Source organism: Balaenoptera acutorostrata, chromosome 1 (genome assembly GCF_949987535.1).
Source record: "Balaenoptera acutorostrata chromosome 1, mBalAcu1.1, whole genome shotgun sequence".
NCBI classification, from domain to species: Eukaryota; Metazoa; Chordata; class Mammalia; order Artiodactyla; family Balaenopteridae; genus Balaenoptera; species Balaenoptera acutorostrata.
In genome coordinates this window covers 97,407,972-97,431,494 of record NC_080064.1, presented here as the reverse complement: position 1 = coordinate 97,431,494, position 23,523 = coordinate 97,407,972, and the positions used below count along the sequence as shown (strand labels likewise).

Sequence of the window (23,523 nt, the reverse complement as noted above, 5' to 3'; positions counted from 1 at the left end):
CCCCCTATAGGTGGCCTACAGGTAAGATAAGGGAACTTTAAGCAATTCCTAAAAGGGAACACTCCTTTTCTCAGCATCAGAATGGTAAGATCCTCAGAAGCAGAGCCTCAAGATCGAGCAAGGTGGAGGCAGACATGTCCAGGGATCTGAAGGCCAGATGCAGGCTCCGGAAGCCTCAAACTGACACCGACCACAAAGGTGTTCGTTGCTTCTCCCTCAGCCACGCGGGCTCCTGGGCCTCCCGACACTCCCTTTCCCAGGACTCCTGATGGTCTGCTTCCCCAGCCTCTGGGCACTTAAGTTTCCTCTCAGTTCCCATCTGCCCCAGTGAGGGTCCAGCACAGTCGACCCCCTCCCTGACCTGGCCCCTCCCTCCCTAATACTGAAATTGGTTTGGCTGAGTCCAGGTCAGGGGTGTGATCCAGAGAAACCTGGGGCACCTACTGTAATACCTCTAACCCAGGGGTGCAGACAACTTACAGCTCCAGCAACCCAGAGCCCTGGGGCTGGGAGCCCTGGAGCAAAACCAGACTGATGTGGGGAAACAACACTTGGGGTAAGTGCCAACTCCCCCTCCCCTTCCCCCTCAGATGAGAAAGGTGGGCAGCTTGGCAGGGACAAGGGGGTGACCTATCAATGCTGGCAAGAAAACTCTCTTTCTAGACCTGGAGGAGATATTCAGGGGCCATATTTCCTGCAGACAAGGCAATGGGCATTGTTTTTGCTTCCTTTTAATGTAAACAGAATACACAAACACATTAAAAACCCCAGCATGACACAAGAGAACACACGCAGATTCATATATATTTACAGGAACTTGCACACCAAGAAAAAAAAATGGCACCTCTGGTTAAGGGAAGCTTCTCTTCCTGTCCCAACCCCATCCAAAACCAAACTGCTGAGGCAGCTGCAGGAGCCTCTGCAATTGCTTCTGGATGAAACTTAGCAAGAGGCTGGAATGACATCAGAAACCCCCCAAAGCAAAACCAAGATTCTGACTTTCTGGCCTGGCTCTAATCCTAAGCCCTCCTCTTTGGCAAGCTGACATGCCAAGGATTTGTGTGTCTCAGGAAGAGTCAGCATGACCCCTGAAATTCAGATGCAGTGGGTTCCCAGCCCATCCCAGGTTTTCCCAGCCTTCGGTGGAATGACAAATGAGCTGCAACCAACTATGTCCAAGAGAGGAGGGCGCGGAGGAGTGAAGGAAGAGAGGATCCCAAGCAGAGAGATGACCACTCCCGAGCAGGACGCTGGGAATCAATGAGAGGTCAGATGCAGACTCCCCAGCCAGCCCAGCGCTGGCTGGGAAGGGCACAGTGGGGCTGTGCTGCCACCTGGAGGGGGATGGGAGCACTGCAGCAAGGAACCAGGACAGCCCCTGGGGTACCTGGAGATCACCCCTTCTTTCATTTTCAGTCTCTTGCCCAGGAGCCTCACTGCAGCAGCTCTTCCCAGGAAATGGGCTTGGAGAAGACCTCCCTTTCTAACCAGAGGTCGTAGTTCATCTGGAAGTCCTCAGGGAGGTCCACCCGCTGGCCCAGGACACTTTGCAGGCAGTTGTCCACAGGCAGGAAGTCGGGGTTGCTGTGGACCCGGTCGTACCGCCGGGCGTTGAAGCGCTCGATGTTGGCACGGAGGGCACACTCCTCTGCCTGGAAGTCCCAAGGCCGGGCATCAAGATCTAGGACAAAGCAGGAAGCCATGGTTAGGAGCCAAGCCCTTGTGACAGCTCCCCTGGGGTTCACTGCAGCTTAGGGCCACGCCGGCCTGGGCTTGGACTGTTGACTGTCAACCAGGAGCAGGAAACCTCCAAGCCTCATCCTCGGGAAAACTGACAGGACTTCTTTCCTAGACACACAGGTAAGTCAGGTCAAAGGCGAAAAGCCAGAGCTACGGAGAAAGAGGCTACACTGCAGTTTATGTGGATCCAGTGAGGGAAAGCCAGGGGTACAACATGCTTCTCTCAAAGTCATGCTCTCCCTGGCTCTCTGGGATCAGAGGCAGGAACCTGCAGATCCCCTCATTTGCTTGTTCTCTCAGTTCCCTGACCAGGTGCTGTGGGCCACCTTGGCTCTGCACAAATTCAGGGCGTTGGGAGTGCAGATGCAGCCATATGGTCCTGGTGCTGCGGCCAGGAACTGTAAGGGTGCGGTAGCATGCTCAAGGGACACCGGGAAGACCCACTCTGCCAGGGAGGCCAAGGTGGGGAGGGGAGGAACACATGCAGATACAGAACAATTAGGGGGTACGGGGAAGTACCCTGCCGGGAGAGAGTATAAAACTGGGGGAAAGCATGGCCAATGTGCACTGACTGTGCCCAGAGCCCTAGGTGTGATGGAAGCTGGGCTGAGGGGAAGCTGGAACAGATTAGATGAGGACAGGGAGGGACAAAGTGTGGGCCTTAAATACGTTAAGAGTTTGGCACTAATTCTTAGGGAAATCAGAAGCCAATGAAGGATTTTACTCAGGGAGGAACCACCACTGGATTTGCATTTTAAAAAGATCACTAGAGCAAAGTCTGAGGCACTGATGGAGAGAAAGGAACTGGCAGGGAATCCATCAGGAGCTGTGAGAATTTCAGTGACCAGAACCACGGCAGCTGCAGGGGGGAGAGAGGACGAGAGGACAGAGAAAGTCTTGTGACAATTTCTGGAAAAGGAGAGGGGAGGCACAGAGAGGAATGGGTATGATCACAGATGCCAAGCCTGGCAGCTTCTCCAAGTCCTTCCCAGGGCTCCCATCCTGATGCTACAGAAGCAGGAGCTGGGCTCTTCCAGGTTACTCAGAGGGAAGCTTAGAGGGAAAGCTGTCACCTCCCCGCGCCCCTCCACCCCCGCCCCGCCCTGCCCTGCCTCGTGGGGAGCCTCACCATTGCCGTAAGCCCAGTCGTCGTTCAGCCGATGCCGCACCTTCTGGTAGATGGCAGACATCGTCTTCATGTTGCTCTTTCGCCACTGCCGCCCCAGATACTTGGTCTGCACCTTGAGCAGCTTCAGCACATAGAGCTGCATCATGGCCTGTTTCACCTTCAGGGCCCGCTTCAAGATGGGGGCTGACTTGAACACCACCAGCATCTGGGAAGGGTTACAAGGGAGGCCCACGTTGAGGGCAGAAATAAATGCCTGCACCACCACCATGCTGCTGTCCCTTCTGGGGTTAAGGGCAGGGTGACCAACTGTTGCAGTTTTCCCCAGACTGAAGGGTTTCCTGGGACTTGGGACACTTCCACTGCTAAAACCAGGGGAGTCCCAGGCACAGCTGGATGGTTGGTCGTCCTAATTATGGGTCATTCTGGAATCTGAAGAAAGCGGTGAATTCCTTCACCAGAAATATCCCTATGTGCACATATACACAATTTCAGAGGATTCATGGACCTCCCCACCCCAAAGGTATCCACAGACTCAGGGTTAAGGAGACTCTCAGAACCTTGGTGGAGAACCAGTGGAGATTAAGAGGATACAGAAAATTCCTTCTATATATGTAGATTTGTTTCAGCGCATGACTGAGCCTCTTCCAGCTTCCAGTTCGACTCATCAAGGCACCAGAGATCAGCCCTTAAAATGCAAGGATGTGGCTATAGGAGAGTCAGGTGAGAAGGATGCGGCTGCAGCACCAAGCCCACCCTGGGGACCCCTGGCCTCCAACGTGAAGGGGACCGGACGGCGGCTGGCACGCTGCTTTGAGCTCCAAGATTCATGCCTGCTGACCGCGCTGACTCACCATCGTCCTCGAATGCTTCCATTTGGTCAGCTTGTTCAAGATCCGAAGCAGATTAATACAAGAAAAGAGGTTCCTCCAGCAAAACTGGTTATTGTCACCTGCTTCCTACAGGGAAAACCCAGGAACAATCATCTCCTGCACAGCTGCAGGTGCCCCGCAGTTTCTAAGGCCCTCCCATCTGTGACGTCAGCACTGCTCAGTCTCTCCACGTGTGTACCAGGAACCCCCTCCTCCCCTCAGCCCAGGGGGACCTCCATCCCAGAAGCTGGCAGAGGGTAAGGGGTGCTCCCTAGAATTTTCCTGCAGGAAACATGGAGCATGATTGGGGGCTGTGGCCTCGGCCCCCACTACCTGGGGCACCCAGGCTCCCTCAGAGCTGGGGCCCCAGAGGGAAACAACTCGACCAGGTGAGCTCTGGGTCGGCAGCACCTGAAGACCACACTTCTGAAATAAGCCCTAAATCCAAATCTTCCCACTCTGCAAGGTCCGCCCCTCAGCCCTTCTATGCAATTACAGTGCTTCAAAAGCCAGGCACTCAACAGTGACCGCACCTGTGAAGAACCTCTACCCCTGTGAGGGGGAGGCAGGCTCTCCACCACAACCCTCACACCAAAGGGACCGCCGGGGAAGAGGCTAGCTACTCACCAGACTCTCGGCAGTCAGCTCTGGCAGCTCATGCACCACGCACTGAGGGTAGTCTAGGACAGAGATGCTGCACAGGGCAAGAGAACCCAGGCACCCGCCCTGAGCAAGGGCTGGGGTCTGGAGGAGCAGCCGCTGGCTCCTGGCCTCCCTCCCTCACTCGTGGGAGCAGAAGCAGTAACCGACCTTGTCCGCACCACCCCAGTTTCCCCAGCTCTAAGACGGGGAGATACCTGCTACTAGTGAACTCGTAAGATCCCTCTGTAGCCAGAGACAAGCTCGTAATCTTGTAAGGTGTGGAGAGAGCACATTATCCCTCACAACAATAAATCTGGAGCGGGGGGCGGACTTCTCAAGGCAATTGATTTATGCCAAGCCCCCACTGGAGACTGTGTCTGGCTAACAGCTCAGCTTGTGGTGTATCACACTGAGGAGCCATCAATGTCAAGCGCAGCTGGCGCCAGGTGATGGGGTGGGGACAAGACATTACAGTGCACGGGGCCAAACTCCTTTGAGAGCAAGCGCCCAGCCAGTCTCCTCAAAAAAAAAAAAAAAAAAAAAAGGGGCACAGAAGGGCAGTGAGGGCAGTATTGGAGCCCAGGATGAGAACCCTCCCATCCAGGCAAAGACAGACTGAGTCACCTGTCACTAGACTAGCTAGACTCAGGTTTGACAAACTGGCGTTCTCTATAGGCAGGGCCCATGTCTCATTCATCTTTGGGTCCTATGCCTGGCAGAGCACTGGCTTGTGGGTGCTGAACGGGCTCAGTGGGAGAGGCCAGCTGGGAGCCCTGCCCTCTGGCCATACCCACCCCTTCCTGATCCCTGGTCCTTATCACCTGTTCTTGGCAGTGATGTAAGACATAATGTTTTGATTGAAGAATTTCAGGATCAAAGGGATGCAGTTGGCAAACACCAGGTGCTGTGCCATGTACTCAAACTGCAAAGCAACAGGAAAAACATAAGCGTGCCCCGTGGGGCCCCACCCTCCTTCCTCCAGCGATAAAAGGCCTTGGTGGGAGGACTGTGCCTTAGAACATTCATGCAGAGCTCAAGGAGGTTTGAAGGCCAAGGCCTCTGTTCTTTGGGGCTAGAGGAGCAGCACTGCCTGAGGCGCTCGCCCAGTGGACAGAAGGAAGGGGCTTGCAGGTACCTGGTAGACGTGGTTCAACTTAAAGTGCTTGAGCAGCAGCAGCAGGACCGCAGAAATGGCCTTAACAATGACCTCTTTGTGGCGGTTCACATCCACTCCCAGCTTCATGCTCTGCAACACTGTGGTGCTAGAAGCACAATCACGCGGGTGGGCCCCCAGCAGGTGCAGCACCCTCCTCTCTGGTGGTCCCAGGAGAGATGGGATTCCTGAGCCTTCCCTGGGCAAAGCTCCCACCTCACCCCCACCCTACGGACATCTCAGAGGTTAGGCCCAGCTCCATCCACACACCTTCCAAGCAATCTAGCTCAGCACAACTGATTTCTTCCTTGTGATGCCCCAAACACATTCTTAGCCTACTTCTTTGCTTTTCCTCCAAAAATGAACTTCTCATCTCAAGATCTCCCCTAAGCTTCTGCCACCATATGAACTTGTGTTCCTCAGAGTGTGTTCTGTGGAATACCAGTATACTGAGATGTTTCATATTATGGGGAAAAGGGGTTTTGGAGTCAGATAAATTTAGGAAGCATTTACTTAAATCAGTTTCTCGCAAATTTAGGAGCTCTCACTATAAATCTTTATAAGAGGAGATCAATATTTGACTGTGGAGTCCTTTTCCTAAGGACCATCACGATGGCCTGGTGCTCCATGACATTCCCTTTGGTGTTAGCCAACCCTGCCTCCTCCCTCACTTGGCTGTCACACCAGACGCAAGGGGCCCACCCACCAGGGAACTGGCCTCAGAGCTGGGTGGTACTGGTAGGCAGGCAGGAGATCAAATGCCCAGGTCCTTCTCAAAGCACAACGTGATCTTGGTTTGTACTCTCACATCAAAAAGATGAGGTCAGTGCCCCAGGGAGGAAGAACCCCTGAGGATTTTACTATCACCCTGAGACATTCAAAAATATTCTGCATGCCAGTTCACTGGCAAATAGGAAAGAATCTACACCCAGCTCAGGTCCAGCTGTTGGCTGATTTTTGTCCAGAAGCTAAAACTGGATGTCCTGGATGTCCCAATCACATAGCTTTCAAGGGAGCCTTTGGGGAAATGTCAAACACAGTCCGATTCATTTTACAGAGGAGGAAGTGACTTTCACCAATTCACTCAGATATTCACTCAGTGGCAGAGTCTACACTGGAATCCAGGCCAACCAGATTAAGCCACCTCCCCAAGCAGTAAAACTAAATATTTCACCCAGTACGTTTTCTTTCTTCTGAGCCAGGAATACCCTAAGCTTAATCTGCAGAGAAGCTGAGCCAAAACAACAGCAGCAGCAACAACAACAAAAACAAAGAATGACAACAGCAAACAAGCTAGCAAACAGTGGGACCAAAAGGCAAACACTTCCCCTTTCCCCTCTACCCTTCTGCCCCTGACCTGCTCCATTCCTAGAAACCATACACACTCAATACTCAAGACTTGATACTCACGGCATCTCCTCAGGCAGGACATCTGCTAGGATGTTGATTGAGTCTGTTTTGGCCTTTGAGGTGGGGGCTGCGGCCAGCAGGATCTTCAGCAGCGCAATCTGGGGAGGAGCAGACCGTTCACACGGCATGGGTGAGAGAGGCCAGGGGCGGCACTAGGCCCTGAGAGGTGGTCCTTCTGGAGGTGCTCAGGCAGCAGAAGGAGGGGTTAAAGGACACTGGCGGGCATGCTCTCAAGGCCAGCGTTGTCGGGAGGGGACCCCATGGCAGGTCGAGCACTCAGGAGAAGTGCACTCACCATGTACTGTGGCAGGCTGGGGAGCAAGCCTTGGTAGAGGGTTTCTGCAGGGACTTGCTCGACTTCCTCTTCTCCCTTTCAACAAAATGGGTACAATGGGTACAAATACAAAGCCCGGTCCTGACGATGCTCTCCTGAGCCAGCTTGCTGGCTGGCTGGAGGAGAATCTGTAAGTATGGATGTAAATGATGATAATGATAGCAAACCTTGAATAATACAACATGCCAGACACTTTACTTGTAAAAACACATTTAATCCTTACTGCAACTCTATGGAGAAGGCACTATTGTCATTCCCATTTAACAGGCTAGGAAACGAAAGCAGACGGAGAGCCAGTACCTTGCCTAGGTCGCCACCCACTAAGTGGTGGAGCCAGGATTCAGAGGAAGGTGGCCGGCCCAGAGTCTGTGCTCTTAAGCCCTGTTCCTGACACTCGCCAGCCCTGCAGCGGGAGCCAGACGGGGAGCTTGTGGAGGGCAGGCCTGGGGCATTTTGCGGTCTAGGCCCAGCACAGTGCTGGGAACAGCTGGGATCCTGCGGACCGAGGAAGGCCTCCAACTCACCCCTGAGAGAGGAGAGCGAAGGTACTCCTCCTCCATCTGCGCCTGGACCTCTGCAATCGATGTGTACTTGTGCTGGAGAGAGAGGGAAAGAGGCGCTGGGGAAAACACCCTTCATTCTCTGGCCAAATGCCCACACCTGGCAAAGACTCCACACAATTTTCTTCAAACACCATCTTCTCAAAGAGCGCTAAGTCACCATACAGACCCCGAACTGAAATCCCAAACCTGAAATATTTTTCTAAGTGGGCACCTATCTCTTAAAACCAGTGTAAAAAAGCACACAATAGATCAGAAAAAAAGCAAATTAAAGGAGAAAAGGGGGTTTTCAGACAGTGACAATGACAGGAGGAAAACAAAAGCAGAATCAAGTACCCAAGTACTCAGAATCAAGTACTCAAATGCTCAAAAAGCCCCTGCATGAAGCCCACTTGGTACTACAAATTTCAAAAATGTATTTCAAAAACATATAAACATTTACATTCCAGACATGCTATTAGGGGCCACACCTCTTCCCCACTCGTGCTGCTTCCTCCCAGGTGGAGGGACCCGAGTGCACAGAGCACTCCTGGTCCCTCCCCGCCCCTCCCCCACACTCACTCCTCCCCTCCCGGACTGGCGACTGGCGAGTACGGGAGGAGGAACTGGACAGTCTCAGCCCCTCTTTCTCTTCTCTCTTCAGAAAAAAGAAAAGCCTGTAAACTCTTCTGCTCCTTGACCAGGCTCAGCAGGGTTCTAGCACTGCCTGGTCTGGGTAGGCGAGTCTGCCTAACTCTGGAAGTGAGGTATCCGGACACCTATTGTTGTTGTGTTCTCATGCCTCATTCTCCAATCACTCCATGGGCAATAAAGCTGGCATTTCAATCTCCCTCTGCCTACTCCCCTAACTCAACTGCCTTAGGACTTGGGCAAGGAAAAGGCAGGCTATTTACTAAGCCCCTTAAAACTCCAACTGTCAGGTAATATAATCTTTCATGAACCCCCAGTAAGTGCCCAACAAAAGCTCAGTTAAAATAAGTAAAACGCACGAAAAACTGTTTTAAAGGACGCTGCCACTGTCCACCTATTCCTCCACCCCCAGTTCCTTCAGGCGGACAGAACTCTAAAAAGGCTTCTCCCAAAGGGCTGGTCTCACTTTACTCACTTGGGACCAACCTAGGCCAAAAGCTCACCCAAAGCCACCTACCTGCTTCAGAGTCTTGATGCTTTCGTGGATTGGCCTGGGCAGCCCCACCACTGTGTTCGTGTCACTGGAGAATAACAAAGGCCCTGTGTTAGGCCTGGGTCTCCAAACACCAAAGGCTGGGTGACCCCACTACCTTTCTTCAAAAGGAACTCGGATCACACTCACCTGCCCAGAGTGTAACCTATGAACTTGCTGCGGCTGGACTCGAGGAACACCTCAATGTCCTTCTCTCTGCCAAAGGAAAAGACTGCGGCTTTCTTAAATGTTATCTCAAGGCATCATGGTGAATAAAACACAGAAAACACACAATGTCCAGAAACTGTGAAGCCAAAAGAAAAAGTCTCCCACAATTGTTTTTCTTTTTGGAAAAAAGAAAATAAAAAAACAAAGAACTGAAATCTTCAGACTATTTTAAGGTCCTTCATAATGCTGTTGGATCAATAATCTAAAAATGTATTATGTGTAACTAGTTTATTCATAAAATTAAGGTGATACATCAAACTTAAAAGCATACTTTATTCAGATATTAATAACAAGTTTGTCACAACAGAATTTCTCAGATATTTACAATTTTTACAATTAGAGCTGTAAGCTACTGATTTTTTCATGAGTCATACTGTCCTGTCTCAGACAATCAGGCTAGCTTGCATTTTCTGATGACTTGTTTTGTATTCCCATCACAGATCACTGAAAACTGGGGCTTTAACCTGGATCAAGAAAATGACCCCTATATCTTTTCACATGTTCATCTCTTTCTTAAGTTGGTGCCCTTTCAAACAGATACCATTTATATACATCCAGGAACCCTGACATCCACTGATTCACACACATATATCTCAAACATCTTAATTATGGTTCCAAAGAAATTCTTCCTTAATCTATAATTTTCTGTCAAAAATCATATACAACCCCAGGGTGGGTGGAGATGGGTTCACTTAAATGTCCTTGTTTTAATTTTTTCCCATTCCCTTTCACTAGTATCATGTCCAACCAAGAGCTAACCCACGTTACTGACTCAAGAGCCATGTAAGGGCCTCTCTGTGCAAGGCCAGCACCCTGACACCCCCAGGGCCAGCACTGGGCACTTTAAGAGAAGCTCATCGCAGAGCCAAGGCCAGCATGGCCCTGCACAGGACCTCATGTGACAACTCAGGCCCGGTGCCAGGCGTGGGGATGTGACAACACTGGTTTCAGGAGCAAAGAGTGTTGCGGAGGTCTGAGACTCACCTGACCTTGGGAGCCCACGGGAGCCCCTTTGGGCAGGTAAGCCTGTCAGTCTGGGGGTGCTGCAGTGGTGGAGGCATCACCTCATCCCGCTCAAGGGGGAATGTCTCCCCCTCCAGACTGTTGTCGTCATCATTCTCCTCTTCCTCCTCTCGAGAGTCATCAGCCTTGTAGGGATCCCGCTCGTTGAAGGCATCCAAGTTGTCCTGCTTTATCAGAGCCTGAGAGCAGAGGGACGGGAGAGCAGACAAGAGCCAACTGACGAACTAGATAAAAAGGGGCACAGAGGCTAAAGAAGTGATCACACAGAAAGGTGGTAGGAAGAGAGCCAGGAGCAGTGGAAAAACCTGAGAGGAAGTCAAGGTTGGGCCCAAGTGACAAATCAGTCCTTGCCCAAGTTCCTCAAAAGTGCCACATTCTGAGTGCCCACTATAAACTGGGCCCTGGGCTGGGGACACAGTGTCCCTGCCCTAAAGGCATTCATTCTGACTTGCTGATCAGAGGGGACTTCAACAACCTTCCAACAACCTGGGGCGCATCCAGTGACTATGCCACTGCACCTGTGCACCCTGAGAACTATCAGGAGTCGTAGGGACCTTGTCGCCCTCACCTTGTGCTCCCGACGGCCCCGTTTCTGCTGCTGCTCAATCAGGTCAGAGGCAGAGGCTGGCGGAGAGGCGGCCCTCATGTTGCGGATGACTTTGATGCTGTCCTCAGGCAGCGGGGGGAGGCCCAGGATGGCACGCTTCTCGGCCTTCATGCTCTGCAGCTCTTCAAAGCCGCCCAGTGTGCACTGTGTCACAGACAGGCACGGAGCCGGGACAACATGTCCGTAAGCGGGTCCCTGTGTCAGGCTCAAAAGCATCTGTGACACTGTGACCCGTATCTTTACAGAGACCCACACAGCCTCTGAACAAGGGACTGAATGCACCCCCAGGAGAAACGAGCGACATCAGCATGGGGGAGGAGCAAAGGGGGCAAGGAGTGGAGACGCGCAGGCTGACTGAGCCTAGCGCAGAGGCACACCTGGCACACCTACCTCCGTGTGTACAACAGACCCTCGAGTGAGACAAAGGCTATCTGAAGAGCTTAACCCTTCAAGCTCCTAGAAAAGTAGGTGGAACTCAAATGCTTCAAAAGCTGTACATGCCAGTCTTTCAAAGCCAAATTGGGAATACACTGTTGGATGTTCAAATTAAAAAACAAACAAAAAAATAAAAACCCACCTTCATCTAAACATCCCCCTAGAAGCAAAACCTCAGCAGCGTTCAGCAATTTTAGGCTGCTTAGTTTCACTGTTTCTGAGCAATTCAGCTTTCCTCTCTAGCTTCAGTGAGGCTTCCTGGGGAATCAACAGGCTTATCCAGCCAAGATCAAATGTGTAGCGCACTCTAAAGAGGCCTGACCTCACTGAGCCCTGGCTCCGCAGAGCTGGCCCCTTCTGAAAGAGGGGAAGGTGAGTCCCAGGAAGAGCAGGAGTCCAGACTCCAGCTCTGCTGTCTTCCCAGGTCATTCCTCCTGGAGGGAAGGGCTCCTGGTTTGGCCTGGGCCTGGCTGCTGACAATGGCTCCCAAGCCAAGGGTGCTAGCCAGCCCACTCTCCTGGACCCACCCCTTCACTAGCTAGAAAAAGAGTCAGCTTTCACACCATACCCTGAGGAAAATGTAGGCACAGGTCTCACTCTTTCTTCTTTCAAGTGACATCTGACTGAGGGGGCCCCAATTATACCAGCTCTAATTTTGCCTCAAATCACTTTAAAACTCCAGGTTCAAGAGCGGCTTGCCTGGAGAGACGTGTCCTATGACAGCAGAAAACAGCTTCCAGGAACCAGGGAGCCAACAATCTATTCTGATTCAAAGGCCAAGCCCCCTTTGGCTGCAGTGAGGCCAAAGTGACACTTTTTTTGTCATCGCCTTTCAGGAATCTTCTTTCAGAATTTTTTTTTAACTGAAGCAGTTATATATTCATATAATTCAATATTCAAAAGGATATACAGTGACAACTCTCCCTCCTGCCCTGTCCCCTAGCACGGGAATTCCCCTTCAAGGACGCACTCACGAGTACTGTCTTCCAGAGCAGCAAGAGAACCTTCTTCATGGGGAAGTGAGGGGCATGGCCGCTGCAAAATTTGGTTACCATCCCAAATAGCATGATGGCAAATGGCTCGCTGTTGTACAGAGGGGAACCTGGGGTACACAAAGGTATCAGGACCACAGGCAGGAACAGGACCCTCCCAAAGCCCTCCAGCCTCAATTCCCAGGCAGGGCCTCAAGCCAGGATCCCCAGAGTCCTACCCAGCTCAGCCCTGAAGGTCTGTCGCATTGTCCTCCATTCGGCCTTATCACCCTCACATTCCTGGTGAACGGTCTCCACAATCAGGTACATGATGTTTAGCAAGACCCTGGCGACAAGAGCCAGCTATAATGAAGCAGGATGGGGGGTCAAGGGAGCACCCCCGGGCTTCCTCACATCCCACACGACACGAGAAAGGCCTGCGCACCAAGGCTGGCTGGGGGGGAGGGCTGTAATGTAGAAAAAACTAAAAACTCAAGAGTCCCACAGAGCACCTTGCGGTGCTTCCTCCTCTGTCTCTGGTGCTAAGGTTGGGACCAGATCGTCTTCCGTTTCTAGCAAAGTGCTTGCTCAAAGCAGGTGCTTAATAAGTGGCTGCTGAATGGATGGATATGAACAAGAATGGCCAAAAGCACTTACTACCCTAAGCTTCCCAGAATGAGAAAAACACAGAGGCAGGCGTGAGCTATGGAAGCCAGTGTTGGATGAGACAAAGCAGTGGATGATCAAGGTGAGAGCAAGGAAGTGTTTACCATGACGGAGGGGGAAATCAGGAGCGAGCAGGGCGACGGCCAGGGACCCTAACTACAGTGGGGAACACCACCAACATCTAACCTGAAAACTTCCACATTCACAAAAAGAGTCAGATTCTAATCCTCACAAAAATGGGAAGGTGATCTTGTTGTTTAGCAGTTGCTATTACTTCCGGCACAGCCAGGAAACGTCATGAAGTTGTCAGGACTAACCCCATACAGACAGGCATCAAGCTGTGCACGGAAAGGCAGAAGCAGAAGGAGCCACCTCATGTGCTTTGTCCAAATACAAAATGCCACTCCACCGGGTTTCCCAGCAGCGGTGTGGGCAGGAGGCCACATTTCACTGTGGCTCTATTAAGCATCTTCACCCTGGATTTCCGCTGGGAGTCTCAACCCAGGGCCCCACCTAGGGAGAGCCCTCAGTAGGGCCCACTGATCACACTGAGTCCATCACACCTGCAAATCAGAGGGTGAGCACACACAGCGAGGAAACCCAAAGGTGCCCGCCCATGCCCTGCCCTGCCCTCGCTCTCCAGCTAGAGCTCAGGGAGCCCGGGCTTGCTGCTCGCCTCACCTCAGGTCCGTGCTATCAGCCAGGGAGATGGCCGGCTTCCTCACCGCACTGCTGCAGGCGGCACTGTTGCTGCAGGAGAGATGCGAGAGTCAGTGCCCTCCCCCGGGAAGGAGGAGAAGTGGCTCCCCCGACAAGTGCCGCCCAACAGGGGGATAAAACCCTATGCTATGCGCTTAGATTGCAGAAGAACCCACAGGACCCAGAGGGTAAGGACTCAAGCCCGAGACCAGACTGCCAAGGTTTGAATCTTGGCTCTAACACTTACTAGTTACGTGCCCTTGGGCACTCAACTTCTCGGTGCCATAGTTTCCTCATCTGCAAAATAGGGACGGTAATAGCAGCTAATTCATTGACATGAATTAGTACATGTAGTGTCCTTAGAACAATGCCTGGGACATATAAGCACGCAATGAGTGCTTTTATTATTGATGGTGTTTTCCTCAGATGAGCAGCAGCTGACCTGTCCACCAAACAAAGGACTAGTGGAGACACAGGCTAGAGCAGGCTTTGTTTGAGCCCATGTGTCAGACTTGTGCCTGGCCTCCTGCTGAGGGGAAACTTGCGGTGCACACACAATGGAGCCTGAAGGTTCAAAATGAGATGGCTTTTTTATTTTTCTGAGGGGCACTGTGGGCCTGGGCAGGAGCTGCAGTGTCTGGCGAGCTCTCTGGTGTTAGTGGGCTGCGAGGCCCCTCACCGGTCTTCAACGTTTGGGTGAGCATCTCCCATTATTCAACCTGGCTGGTTAGAACAGAACCCCATGTGGCGCACATAACCCTCTCAAAACCAGTTCTGCAAGCTCTGTCCCTCCGCCGCCCTTTCCCTACTTCAGCCCCTCAGAAGAACTTACTCTATTTCCATGTTCAGAAGCTCCACCAAAGCGTTGAATGTGCCCACCTCCAGGAGCAGAAAGATGTTGTAGCGCATCCAGGACTGCACCTCTGCCTCCGAGCTACACTCCCCGAAGGTGCCTGCAAACACAGGGCACAGCTCATTGAGCCCCTGTCCATATCTGACTGGGCAGCATCACTGAAGTGGGTGCTGGGGTCCCTGGGTGTCCACTCAGACCTTGGGCGACGTAGAGAATCGCTCGAGCCACCTTCAGCCTCTTCTCCCTGGCAGTGACCTCCAAGCCATCCAGAAGCCTCATAGCGTGGGTGCGGTGCTGGCTGGTGTCCAGCTCAGTCCACTTCTTATCTGTCACTGCCGGGCAAGAGACAACTTACACTGGAGCCCAAAATATCCTCACCGTGGGGCGGACACCATGTTAACCCATCAAATTCAGGACTGCCACAGAACCAGAACACTCAGGAAGATAAATTACTCTCTATATAAGGGATGAGGACACACTGCTGCCCTATGAATTTGAATTTCCAGACTGAAACACTGCTGCCCTATGAATTTGAATTTCCAGACTGAAACACTGCTTTTTTGGGTGCAATTTTAATCACATAAAGTTTTTTCCCTCCAATACTCACATTCTGAAAAGGCCCCACCAGAGTACCTGCAAGCTCACCCTAAATGTCACATCTGGCCTTGAATAATCATGGTTCAGCAGGTTTCTTAGGCCACTCCAGGATGACTTAGGTCATTCAGATGACTAAGAGAAGCCCTGCAGAGCTCTCATGATGCAAGCTGAAAGAGCCAAGAAGCGGGGGGAATCGTCTCACCGTGCATCCGGAAGTCCTCCTCAAAGCATTTTCGATTCATCAGGAATTCTGGCCCTTCTGTATAGCTGTAAAGCTCTGTCAAGAACAAAGTGTCATCATCTCCTTGTCCATGTCCTACAGCAGGTGTCACATGCAGCAGAGAAGGTATGCTTCTAGGCCCAGCTCTGTCCCTGAGTCACAGTGACTCCTGGACTCTGCTGTCTAATTACTAAAGGGGTCTTAGTGCTCTGATGTGCACAAAGGAGAGAATGCTGACTTCCCTTGCAGCCGATAACCAGATGCCAGTTAGGCATAAAGCCAGGCATTTCCAGTCCGACGTGCATCAACCCCACCATGCCATGCCAGAGGCTGACCGCCACCGTGAACGTGTGTCTGTCAAGTGGCTTGAGAATAGGGCCTGTGCTATGGAGGCATGAGAATCAGCTCAGGCTGACTTCATATTACACGTGAGCAGCAGTGGCAGCGACAGATGGGCACAGATGCAGGCACACTTGCTGGCACTCCTCAGGACCCCTGCTCTAGGAGAGACCACTGTCAGGGGGATTGCATATGGCCAAGGAACATCAATGTCCACACTGGGACTGGGCCACAGCCAAATAAGTTGATCATGCAGAGACGCTTCATAAAAGTAAAGGACAAGCCGAAGTTATGAGATACAAAGGGCTTGAATCCAATAATTAACATGTTTTACATATACACATCACTACTAGGACTATCTAGGGGGAAAAAATGAACTCCAAAATGACACTCACTCCTAATTTTATTAAAGACCAATAAGGAAAAAAAGCACTCCCCAATAATAGGAAGGCCTGTGCTTTACCTGAGAGCTCTGCAGCCCACTTGTCTGTGTCAGCATACTCAAACTCCAGGTCTGGAGACTCGGAATAGCCCTGTTGAGAAAAGGAGAGTTATGCAAAAGATCACTGTGTTTTCCAAAGGAACAAACACATATGCTTCCAGAGACACTGTTGTGTTACAGGACGTCCTTGCCTCCACTTTTCTAATGTTGTATCCCAGTATTTTGTCTCCTGGGAAGTTCAGGTCTCCCTAACAAGCCCTCTCAGAGCACCTTGCACTGCTCCTGCACAGCACTTAGCATAATTCATAATCATATATGCACATGTATATCTGTTTAGTGTCTGCCTCTCCATGAGACTGCCAAGTTTCCTGAGAGTGGGAATTTTGTCCATTTTGCTCACCAATGATTCCACAATGCCCAGCACACTACTTGGCATGACTGACTGACTGACTGAATGAATGAATGAATAGCTTATACCCAAATAAATACTTGTTGGATGAATGAACACTAAAGCTTCCATGTTTTCTGTGCAGTGAAATGACCATTCCACATGGTGCTAAGATTTTGGAAGCCTCATTTCTTTCTGGCTAGTGGGCTATCAATAGCTCAGAACAAAATGAGTATTGACACCCTCAGCCTTCCTGCCCTTCTCTCAAATTTCAGTGAGAACTGACAGAGAAGGCAGCGGCTAAACAGAAATAGGTTCCCTCCCACACAGAGGAGAGACTATGACAAAGAGAATCTTTTTACTGCTGGGGATAGGTGAGTACTGAGAACGCACCATCTTGGAAGCCTTGTTCTGGGAAAAGAGAAGAGGCGAAGAGAAAGGTAGTCCTCGAACTTAATTACAATTTACTTGGGAAGACAAAGACCACCCACAAAATGATACACCATACCCACAAACAGTGAATAACATGAAGAACTCTACTCCTTATTCGACTCAACAGAGTGCACACTTTCATAAGTTCCTGAGCTTCAGTGTCTTCATTTATGGAATGAGGATGACAGAAATCTATCTTGAAGGTTTTTAAGGACTAATCAAAACTGTGTAGCACACAGTGGACTCTTATCAAATATCTGCCTCCCTGTCCTGCAGGCATTCCTCATGCTCCCAGCCTACTGATTTCAGCTATGACTCAAGAAAGAGCCACATCAGTATCTGTAAGAAAACAGATTTAGGCAGGTCTCTCAGCTTAAATGTGTTCTCTGACTGACCTTCCACGTGTTGGGTCTATATAGAAATTAAAGGGCAGAAAGAGCAAGTGCATTTAATGGCCACTTAGGAAACTTTTAAACTATTTTAGAACTAGGACTCCTCTCATGATGAAAGTGGATTCACCCCTACCACTTTCATAATCCTCCATACTTGAAAAATTATTAAGAAGTCGCCACTGATGTGCAATAAGCCCACCATGCAAGGGCTACTAAAAAGTCAGTTTCATTGCTTTTTCAAATAATTCACTTCAAGCTCAAAGTGTCTCTGACTGGAACTTGCCAAATTTTGATGTTTTATCAGAGGTTTGCTCTTGCCAACAAAAACCCAAAAGCTTGAGAGGAACTGATTTCACATGTCTAAAGATGGCATCATCACTCTTTGGTATGACCTGGTACATTATGTCTGGACAATGAGGAATTCCCTCTCATTAATAAGCACCTGACTGCTAATCAGCCTCGGAGTCCTCTCAGGTGAAGAAAACCTCACAGTAAGTGCTCTGGGAACATGGTGATTAAGAAGCCCTAAAGCGCTGCGACGTGCGTGTCTTCATTCATGAATTCTACAACGGAGGCAGTGGGAGTAATTCTTTAACTCGGGGTGAGGTGACTAGTCAGCTCCCGACTACTGTGTCTCCGGAACGGGAGGAACAGCCCACTAGCAAGAGAAGAGGGATGCTGAGCCCTAACGCATGTTTAATATATATTTCTAATCTTTAACAGTTCAGCATCGGGCGCACTGGGCACACCCACCACCGGGCACTGTCAAACCGTGGCCTGAACCCGCAGTGGCTAAGGTCAGAGAGAACAGGACAGCTCCCCCTCCTACTCTCGCAACCTCGAGGCGCACAGTGTATACTATTAGTGCTAATTAGCTCCGTCCGTCTTCCAGGTGCCTTCCCAACCCTCGCCAGTCCCTTCCCTGCCCACACACGCCGTCCGCCGCGGAACCCACGCGACCAGAAGCCGGAGATGACTAGGGGGTCTGGGGGTGCAGCCGCCCCGCCCTCTGGAGCGCACGCAGACCACTGACTCTTCACCCCTGAACTGAGGCAGGGGGCGGATTCCCCAGGGGCTGGGACCCGGAGGTCGCGCTCACAGCCCCGGCCGCAGAGGAGCGAACGAGCGGACACCGGCTCGGGGAGGATCTCCTGGGCTGCGAAGCTCCGGGAGGGGACCCCGCCTTCACGCCTCCGGCCTCGGGGAATGCCAGCCTTGCTTCCTGCTCTTTTCGCTGTAAATGACAACTCCCCTGCCGAACCCTCCGGGAAACCCAGCCTGGACCCGAAAGTGGCCCCGGGCCCGGACCCCCCGCCGCCGCCTGCCTGGTGTTAGCCTCGCCCCCCGAAGCTCCTGACCTCCGAGTCTTTGCGCTGGTTGCGGTTGAACTCTCGGGCTTTGCCCCCGGGCAGGAGGCTCCCAGCGGTCCGCGGTGCCCCAGCAGGAGGCTGCGCCGTTGCGGGCGGCGGAGGTGGCGGCGGCTGGGGCTGCCTGTTGTTCATGATCAGCAGGCCGGGACTGCCGACCGCCGGCTCCATCTTGGCTGCTCCACACCCCCGGCTCAATTCACAGACTGTAGCGGTGATGCAACTCTCGCGTGATTTCCTCCTGGAACGTTCCCTGGTCGCCATATTAAGTGTGGCGGCAAACGGCAGAGCCATCTTGGCTGCCCAACACCTCGCGAGATTTCCTCTGTGGACTCTAGTCCTTCTACGTCTTTTTAGTTTCTACCCTGTTTCTTTTCCAGTTTAGAGGTCGTTTTATCTGTGAAGGTTCCCTTAGCCCCTTCAGTCAGTTTAGTGCCCCTCCCCTTCCTTTAACATTGCTTTGCACTTGTCACTTTTACAGCCCTGTCGGGGGTATTGTAGTGAACAAAATGGACACGATCCCAGTCTTCACGAAGATTACATTCACGTGGGGGCGATGTGGGAAACAAATGAGTAAATCAATGAAACAATTACAGTTTTAACATTAATTAATCATTCATTCAACAAACATTTAATGATATGCCTCCTAGGCTCCAGGCAGTGCGATAGAATGGGGGACAAAATCAAGTTCCTGCACTAATGGTACATAAATAACATAGAGCCTAGTGGGAGAGACAGACAATGCGGTCACAATTAGACAAATAAGTGCTGAGAAGAAATGAAAAGAAGTGTAAGGGATTGGAAGGTGACAGTGATGGGGCGGGGGAGGTGCGGCAGGGCTATATTAGATAGGCTGCTCAGGGAAGGCAGGCCTGAGAGTGCGATTTTGAATGAGTTCTCAAGTGAGGGAGAGCCACACCAAGATCCATGGAAGCAACACAGGCAGAAGGACCAGCTAACTGCAGAAGCTCCGAGGTGCTGTGACAGGAACTGAGTGAGCCAGGGGAAGAATAGTAGGAGATGAGGGCCATGTAAATGCAGGGGCCAGATAAATATAGAGGCTTGAAAGGCATGGATCGGAGTTTGGATTTTATTCTAAGTGAAATGGAAAACCAGCAGAAGGTGTTAACCAGGCGGGTGTAATGGTCTGATGTTTAAAAGACCAATCTGGCTGCTTTTAGAGAAGGGATTGGGAGAGTAGGTGCCAGAATAGGTGGGGGTAGACAGGTTAAGAGACTATATAGGTGGAAATGATGGTGTTTTACACCAGGGCAGATCACTGGGTTGATATGGTATTTCTATATTGTGTAGGTAGATTCAACAGGATTTGCTGAAAGACTGGAATCCTATCAGCAGGATAGAAAGGAATAAAGGATGAGTCCTAGATTTTTGGCTTGAGCACTGGGTGGGTGGTTGTATTGCTTATTAAAATAGAGAAGTCTGGGAGAAAGAAAAATGGGTTTAGGGGGAAGATCAAGATGTCTGTTTTGGACATGTCATGTTTGAGATGCCCATTTGACATCATCGAGGTGATGTGTAATAATTACCTGTCACTATGTTGTGAAATCCTTAAAGGCATTTTATTCATCTTTGTCTCTCCAGAACTACATTTTGGCTGCTCCACACTCCCAGCTCAATTCTTGTAAAGTCATTGTGATGCAACTCTTGCATGATTTCTGCCAAGGTTCCACCTAGTAGGTGCTTTAAAAGTCTTTGTTGCAAAATAATGAGTAAGCCCAAAGCTGCTGTGCTGGCACTTCCTCCTACCTATCCTCCTGTCTTTTGCCCCTGTTCCTTCTCAAATCCAATAATACACTTTATAAATTAACATTTCATCCAAGCTGGGCTGGGTCAAGCTGATAGGAAAAACTAAGGAATTTGCAGGAAAAAGACCAATACTGAGAGGCTTCTTAGATAATACCAACAAATCCCATGCAGCCCAACACCTGACATCTAGTTTCAGTGACCACAGTTTGGTCAAGTTCTAAGGCTGACCAAAAGCTTAGAAGCTTTGGTCAAGTTCTAAGACTGACTACCACAGGTTCTATCACCCAGCACAGCCAAAAATAAAATAAATAAATTTATTTAAAAAATAGTACAGAAATAGTATTCCATTGTTTATCCAGTCACCTGTTGATAGACATGTGGGTTGTTTCCAGTTGTTCTCACTTGTTCAAACTTAATATCAGGAAGTAACATGCCTTTTTTATAAGAATTGTCTCAGCTTGTGTGGAAATCTTTCCTGAATGAAATGCAAGGTCTCCAAGTTGTGACCAGCTCAAGAATTCTAAATAGGAGAGCTACTTAAATTGGCACCACTTTTGAGTTCCAGAGAGTCCTCACTTCACCCTGGCAAAAACTCCTTGAACTGTATTCCATGTGGCACCTGGTAGGAAGAGGAATCCCAGATGTGAGGGAGCTGAAGCACAGCTGAAGAACTCACTCCCCACCTCCCCACTCCCCCCGCTCCCCCCCCACCCTGGATTGGCTAAGAAACTTTCAGAAAATTACAACCCAGTAGAAGGTGGAAGTTGTAGAAGTGCCTTCATGCATTTCTCTTTTCTTTCTTCTTTCCTCACCTGTAAAATGAGGATAATCCCACCTCTCTTTGAGGCTATGGATCAAATAAACTAATTTATAGGAAATCATTTTAAAAACTATAAATCATTGTTTTCGAAAAGAGAATTATTATTATTACCAAGGGGTGAAGCCTATGATGAGAAGGCCCTTCCTTTGCCAGAAGCAAACATGGTTCAAGAGACCAGAGGAAGGGGGGACTTCCATGGTGTTCCAAAGGTTAAGACTTTGCATTCCCAATGCAGGGGGCCCGGGTTCCATCCCTGGTCAGGGAACTAGATCCCGCACGCCGCAACTAAAGATTCCTCCTGCCGCAACTAAGACCGGCGCAGCCAAATAAATAAAATAAATAAATAAATAATTTTTAAAAAACAGAGAGAGAGACAACAGAGGAAGGGAATTCCCTGGTGGTCCAGTGCTTAGGACTTTGCGCTTGCACTGCAGGGGACCCAGGTTCGATCCCTGGTAGGGGAACTAGGATACCACTAGCCTCGTAGCCAAAACACAAAAAACAAAAAAGAGACCAGAGGAAATGAAATTTCATATTTGAGCCACAATAGCATTGCAGGAGCTGTACTAAAAACACGGTAGAGAACACGTCCTCAGCCATCCTCTTTCTGACTTACTTCACTCTGTATGACAGACTCTAGATCCATCCACCTCACTACAAATAACTCAATTTCATTTCTCTTTATGGCTGAGTAATATTCCATTGTATATATGTGCCACATCTTCTTTATCCATTCATCTGTCTATGGACACTTAGGTTGCTTCCATGTCCTAGCTATTGTAAATAGAACTGCAATGAATATTGTGGTACATGACTCTTTTTGAATTATGGTTTTCTCAGGGTATATGCCAAGTAGTGGGATTGCTGGGTCGTATGGTAGTTCTATTTTTAGTTTTTTAAGGAACTTCCATACTGTTCTCCATAGTGGCTGTATCAATTTACATTCCCACCAACAGTGCAAGAGGGCTCACTTTTCTCCAACCCTCTCCAGCATTTATTGTTTGTAGATTTTTTGATGATGGCCATTGTGACTGGTGTGAGGTGATACCTCATTGTAGTTTTGATTTGCATTTCTCTAATGATTAGTGATGTTGAGCATCCTTTCATGTATTTGTTGGCAATCTGTATATCTTCTTTGGAGAAATGTCTATTTAGGTCTTCTGCCCACTTTTATATTGGGTTGTTTGTTGTTTTGATATTGAGCTGCATGAGCTGCTTGTAAATTTTGGAGATTAATCCTTTGTCAGTTGCTTCATTGGCAAATATTTTCTCCCATTCTGAGGGTTGTCTTTTCGTCTTGTTTATGGTTTCCTTTGCTGTGCAAAAGCTTTTAAGTTTCATTAGGTCCCATTTGTTTATTTTTGTTTTTATTTCCATTTCTCTAGGAGGTGGGCCAAAAAGGATCTTGCTGTGATTTATATTATATCATAGAGTGTTCTGCCTATGTTTTCCTGTAAGAGTTTTATAGTGTCTGGTCTTACATTTAGGTCTTTAGTCCATTTTGAGTTTATTTTCGTGTGTGGTGTTAGGGAGTGTTCTAATTTCATTCTTTTACATGTAGCTGTCCAGTTTTCCCAGCACCACTTATTGAAGAGGCTGTCTTTTCTCCATTGTATATTCTTGCCTCCTTTATCAAAAATAAGGTGACTATATGTGCGTGGGTTTATTTCTGGGCTTTCTATCCTGTTCCACTGATCTATATTTCTGTTTTTGTGCCAGTACCATACTGTCTTGATTACTGTAGCTTGGTAGTATAGTCTGAAGTCCAGGAGCCTGATTCCTCCAGCTCCGTTTTTCTTTCTCAAGATTGCTTTGGCTATTCAGGGTCTTTTGTTTTTCCATACAAATTGTGAAATTTTTTGTTCTAGTTCTGTGAAAAATGCCATTGGTAGTTTGATAGGGATTGCATTGAATCTGTAGATTGCTTTAGGTAGTATAGTCATTTTCACAATGTTGATTCTTCCAATCCAAGAACATGGTATATCTCTCCATCTCTTTGTATTATCTTTAATTTCTTTCATCAGTGTCTTACAGTTTTCTGCATGCAGGTCTTTTGTCTCCTTAGGTGGGCTTATTCCTAAGTATTTTATTCTTTTTGTTGCAGTGGTAAATGCGAGTGTTTCCTTAATTTCTTTTTCAGATTTTTCATCATTAGTGTATAGGAATGCAAGAGATTTCTGTGCATAAATTTTTTATCCTGCTAGTTTACCAAATTCATTGATTAGATCTAGTAGTTTTCTGGTGGCATTTTTATGATTCTCTATGTATAGTATCATGT

General features: G+C 49.5%; 1 protein-coding gene across 2 annotated transcripts; it reads right to left on the bottom strand.

Moving 5' to 3' along the window:
- Positions 1–792: 792 nt before the first annotated feature.
- Positions 793–18,853, bottom strand: STRIP1 (striatin interacting protein 1). Of its 2 annotated transcripts, XM_007169444.3 has the most exons (21): positions 18,650–18,853; positions 16,101–16,170; positions 15,281–15,355; positions 14,679–14,813; positions 14,461–14,581; positions 13,611–13,679; positions 12,503–12,609; positions 12,267–12,394; positions 10,819–11,001; positions 10,212–10,429; positions 9,150–9,215; positions 8,985–9,048; positions 7,802–7,873; positions 7,239–7,313; positions 6,944–7,041; positions 5,516–5,642; positions 5,202–5,302; positions 4,366–4,432; positions 3,721–3,825; positions 2,870–3,074; positions 793–1,681 (listed from the first exon to the last, which is right to left on the bottom strand). In XM_007169444.3, exons 1-21 carry the CDS (start codon positions 18,827–18,829, stop codon positions 1,434–1,436), a joined length of 2,514 nt encoding a protein of 837 aa, XP_007169506.1. In that variant the 5' UTR covers positions 18,830–18,853; the 3' UTR covers positions 793–1,433. The 2 variants fall into 2 exon arrangements, with proteins under 2 accessions (XP_007169506.1, XP_007169507.1); XM_007169445.3 differs by lacking the exons at positions 15,281–15,355; positions 16,101–16,170; positions 18,650–18,853 and adding an exon at positions 15,127–15,237.
- Between the last annotated feature and the right edge of the window lie 4,670 nt (positions 18,854–23,523).

Excerpts from the sequence above, each read along its gene's own strand:
- STRIP1 (XM_007169444.3), bottom strand. The coding sequence starts at position 18,829 with ATGGAGCCGGCGGTCGGCAGTCCCGGCCTGCTGATCATGAACAACAGG. Across the intron at positions 16,171-18,649 it reads ACCAGCGCAAAGACTCGGAG|GGCTATTCCGAGTCTCCAGA; the intron begins GTCAGGAGCTTC and ends TTTTCTCAACAG. Across the intron at positions 7,042-7,238 it reads CCAGCCTGCCACAGTACATG|ATTGCGCTGCTGAAGATCCT; the intron begins GTGAGTGCACTT and ends GCTCCTCCCCAG.